Here is a 4,180-nt window from a genome sequence, read left to right on the forward strand (position 1 = left end):
TTTATTAAGGTCTAAAAAATAATATATTAAAATTAATACTATCAAAAAATATTTTAAATTTAATATTACGAAAAAAATAAAAAATTTATATAAGGACTAATTTGATTAATTTTTAAAATTTTAGGAATGAAAATAACTTACGTCTGGACTTTCAGGAACTATTTTAATTATAAATAATTTTTTTACATGTCAAGTGACATGCAGCATGCTAGGTGTCATTGAACTGACACGCCAACCAATCATCTTGTAACACGTGGTATTAACCTATCACGTCATTATGCCACATAGCACTTAACCTGATACGTCATCGTGCCACGTGGTACTTAACGTAACATGTCATCATCTAACTAACGAAAGAACCAATTTGACTTACCTTTTATCTTTTAAAGACTAATATGACTAAAAATTTTTTGAGGACTAATTTAAAAAATGGATGATCTTTCAGAAACGAATTTAACTATTAACTCTATAAAATAAATATTAGAATATAAATATACATTAAAAATAAATTAGACCACACATATATTTGTACATAAATTTATTAATTTATTTTTGTATTATTATTATTATTATTTCCGAGGTCAAATAATACTTCCACTAAACCCAACTCTTTTTTTTATGTTATTCCATGGACTCATAAGGTCCATTAACAACCCAAACCCATTCCTTTATCATACCTGGTGAGTCAACAACAAAAAAACCCAAAAACTTAATTATGACCCCTAATTTCACATAATTAGAAACCAAACAGCCGACAAGACCTGCAGCAGCTGAACTTAATGCAGCAGCTGCCTCGTTCAATGCAGCAGCTGTCTCGTTCAATGGAACAATTTTTACACGCGTTGCTGTTTGTCAATAGCCACGTCTTTTCAGTACATGCTGAAAAAAATAAGCATCCGCACCGTAGCACTGCCTAAAAAAAATCCACTCCTCGGTTAACGTTGTGGTTGTAACTTGTACGTTAAAGACTGTCAAAACACGTGTTGACTAGTTCCCTAAAGAACAACAATTCTGACTAGAGAGCAGCATGTGGCAGATAAAGGAGATTAATTAAATAAGTATTATACTATTATTTTGTGTTAACGTTTATGATTAAAATTTTGGGCTCAATAATGTTTTTTGGAGTTGGATTATTTTTGTAACTTATGATGAGCACTCTTTGATGAGATACTGTAGAAATTGAAGTCATAGTACAAGGAGCTTTCTTCGGTGGGAAAAGAATAATCTGGACCTTGAAGGACCAGGTTATAAATTCAAATAATAAAAAATGCATGGGTTGGTTCACAATTAAAGTAAAATAACGGTTGAGAGGAATTTGAAAAAATTTCAGAATTTCTTATTACAAGAAAGCACCAACGGCACGTCATGGTTGAGGGGAGGAGATCTGCACGGTGTCATCGCTGCGTCGTCTTCCCCGACAAGTTCTGCCGCTTGTTTTGCTTTTGCTCCGGCGGATGTGAAGCACTCGGAGCACAGTTTGGGCGTGGACTCAGTGCCGTTGGCTGAGGAGATCTGAGAAAAGAGCAAAACAGAGAGATTCAGAGAGGAGAGAGAGCTCGCCTCGCCGTCGTCGTTTTGCCGTCGCCACCGCAGTTCATCGCCTCTCCAGATCTGGTCGCAACGCCCAAGCCTCTGAGGATGTTCCATTACGACCTCCTTGACGAGACGCAGAACAAGCTCGATTATATCCTCCCTCTCTCTCTCACTGTTGAGAACTTCCTCGAGTGTCGCCTCCATATTCTCGTCTTCAAGTCCGGCATGGCCAAGTTCATCCATCAGTGCATATTAGGTCTTTTTACATCTTTTCACATTTTTCCTCAATTTAGGGTTTTTAAATTCCTAATTTTCTATCACTCATGTTTCTTTATTTTTTTGTGCTTACTTTAAATTCCTCAATATCTCTTATTGCAAGATGCTTTGTTTATTACTGGTTGAATCACTTAATATATTATAGTTATTGCTTTATCAAAGTACATCTCAGGATTAGCTGTTTTCTAACAATTGTTCTTGGATACTGCTCAAGAGTGTAGATATTATGTTGTGTGAGGTCTTATGTAGACATGCCATTGCAGATAAGAGGGTTCAGGGATCTAAAACATCAAATGATTCTGCACAATCTTCCTCTGCTATGCTTGCTGTTGAAAAAGATGATAGACATGCCATTGCAGATAAGAGGGTTCATGAGTCTTGGTATTGCTATCTCTTGCCTTGTTTTCACCATTAGTAACTGGAAGGTACAATTAAACTGAGTAGCAATATACATGGTATACATACAATACAATTGGTATGGAAGTCAATCATGTCTAGCTGTTTAACCGCTATACCACAGGCAATGCAATATGCTTCACCCAAAGCAATATAGAATCTGTTGTTTGGAGTCACCCAACCATCCATGGAACAGAAAGAAGGTAATGTATGCCTTGAAATGAATATTTGATGATGTCACAGATTTTCACCAGTTTATCTATTTTTGCATCTTATAGCATGATGTCACTATGTATAGTTATAAAATCTTAAAAGGCTACCCAGTTCAAAACTTTAACATGTTTGATAAGGGTAAAATATCTCATCTCTAATGAGTTTCAAATGTACCTTTCAATCATAAGTGCAAAAGCTTTATGGTCGTGTCGAAGAACTAGTCAGCCTCAGAACTTATTGCATAAATTAAATCCTTGGTCAAAATGTTGGCATTGGCTCGCAGGGTACCTTTCTTCAGCTTGTGTTATAATCCAAATAAAAGATTTGCAATAACTCATTGGATTGTGATTCTATCTTTTGATAGGATCTGAAAGGAAAAGTTGTTGTCCTGAATTTCTGGACTTATTGTTGTATAAACTGTATGCATGTCACAAGAAGGTACTGATTCAAATTGATATGTTGAATTAATGAAATATAATTTTGAAATATACTGATACTTGTAGTCATTCTTGTTATAGCTATTAAGCTTATTACAGTGTGGTGATTTAAAAAAGTTTTGCATTGTTCCTGTTTTGGAAAGGATCTTGATGATTTTGTGGAGGCAGCACTGATGTTTTATGGAAAACGTAATTTGTTGGATAATACACCAATTACGTTGAATTTGGAGAAAGATAATGATCCTCGGCTTTCAGCATCTCCATTGAAGTTCCCTGGAAAGCTAGCAATTGATATCCTCAACAACAGGCTTTTTATTTCTGACAGCAACCATAACCGTATAGTGGGTGCTCCCTGTCTCTGTCTCTCTCTCTTAACTTCAAATTAAACCTCAAATCCCAAAATGTATTCAGGTGGTTACCGACCTTGATGGGAACTTCATTGTACAAATCGGTAGCAGTTGGGAGCAAGGTCTGCAGGATGGTTCATTTGATGATGCCACCTTTAACAAATTGGTGACAGTACTTGAAATTTAGTGGAGATATGGAGGAGACAGAGGATTCGATAAAGTTACTCAGCAGCAAGAATATTGTCTCCCTTGATGTTCATAACAAGCTGATGAGTTGGATTAAGGATGTGGAATCAAATGTGCCTGCAATTGATGTGCTGGAAGGCTATTCACATAAACAAATTGGTGAAATTTCAGAGCCAGAGAAAGATGGGAACACAAACAACCCTGACTTCAAGCCCGAAGGTGGTGAGGTGTTCGAGGTTATCTCAATTGAGCTAGTCACAATACTGCAGGTCCGATGTCGCGACGAAGCTGGAAGCTGATCAATCTTGCTATTCTTTTTTTTATTAATTAGACTAGTATTTTGTGGATTATGTTGGTATATAAATTTTTAGGAATTCCGTTACTTGATATACTCATTCTGTTCATACAAGAGATTATGGTATTTGATACGCTATTACTATTAAGGGTGAGTTTGGCAAACACGTTGAAATGTTTGGCAACTTTTTTTTCTCTGAACGTAGACATAATTTTGTATTCTAAAAGCACGTTCACTCGACGCAAGAAACGGTAGCTTTTACGCACTTAAAGTGTGTTTAGGTTTGTTATTGGTCATTATTGATTTTAATAATTTTTTCCAACATTTTTTTATCATTTTTAATACTTTCTTTTATATTTTGATTTTTTAAATTAATTTTTTTATTATAATTTTGTTATAATATAAATTATTGATTTTATTAAAAATGACAAAATAAATAAATAATTGATCATACATAATAATAGAGTCATAAGTAATAAAATATTATCGTCCAAAAT

At 34.8% G+C, this 4,180-nt stretch overlaps 1 protein-coding gene across 4 annotated transcripts; it reads left to right on the top strand.

Moving 5' to 3' along the window:
- Positions 1-1,205: 1,205 nt before the first annotated feature.
- LOC107475767 (protein SUPPRESSOR OF QUENCHING 1, chloroplastic) lies at positions 1,206-3,954 on the top strand. 4 transcript variants are annotated; one of them, XM_021135931.2, is made up of 6 exons: positions 1,213-1,789; positions 2,073-2,234; positions 2,330-2,408; positions 2,783-2,856; positions 2,999-3,196; positions 3,267-3,953. In XM_021135931.2, exons 3-6 carry the CDS (start codon positions 2,393-2,395, stop codon positions 3,387-3,389), a joined length of 411 nt encoding a protein of 136 aa, XP_020991590.1. In that variant the 5' UTR covers positions 1,213-1,789; positions 2,073-2,234; positions 2,330-2,392; the 3' UTR covers positions 3,390-3,953. The 4 variants fall into 4 exon arrangements, 3 of the variants coding, with proteins under 3 accessions (XP_020991590.1, XP_020991589.1, XP_020991591.1); XR_008005883.1 differs by lacking the exon at positions 2,783-2,856 and having other exon boundaries at positions 1,206-1,789; positions 3,267-3,954; XM_021135930.2 differs by having other exon boundaries at positions 2,073-2,408.
- Positions 3,955-4,180: the final 226 nt, after the last annotated feature.

The sequence above is a fragment of the Arachis duranensis genome, chromosome 2, assembly GCF_000817695.3.
Source record: "Arachis duranensis cultivar V14167 chromosome 2, aradu.V14167.gnm2.J7QH, whole genome shotgun sequence".
NCBI classification, from domain to species: domain Eukaryota; kingdom Viridiplantae; phylum Streptophyta; class Magnoliopsida; order Fabales; family Fabaceae; genus Arachis; species Arachis duranensis.

Excerpts from the sequence above, each read along its gene's own strand:
- LOC107475767 (XM_021135930.2), top strand. Across the intron at positions 2,857-2,998 it reads TGTATGCATGTCACAAGAAG|GATCTTGATGATTTTGTGGA; the intron begins GTACTGATTCAA and ends TGTTTTGGAAAG. Across the intron at positions 3,197-3,266 it reads ACAGCAACCATAACCGTATA|GTGGTTACCGACCTTGATGG; the intron begins GTGGGTGCTCCC and ends AAATGTATTCAG.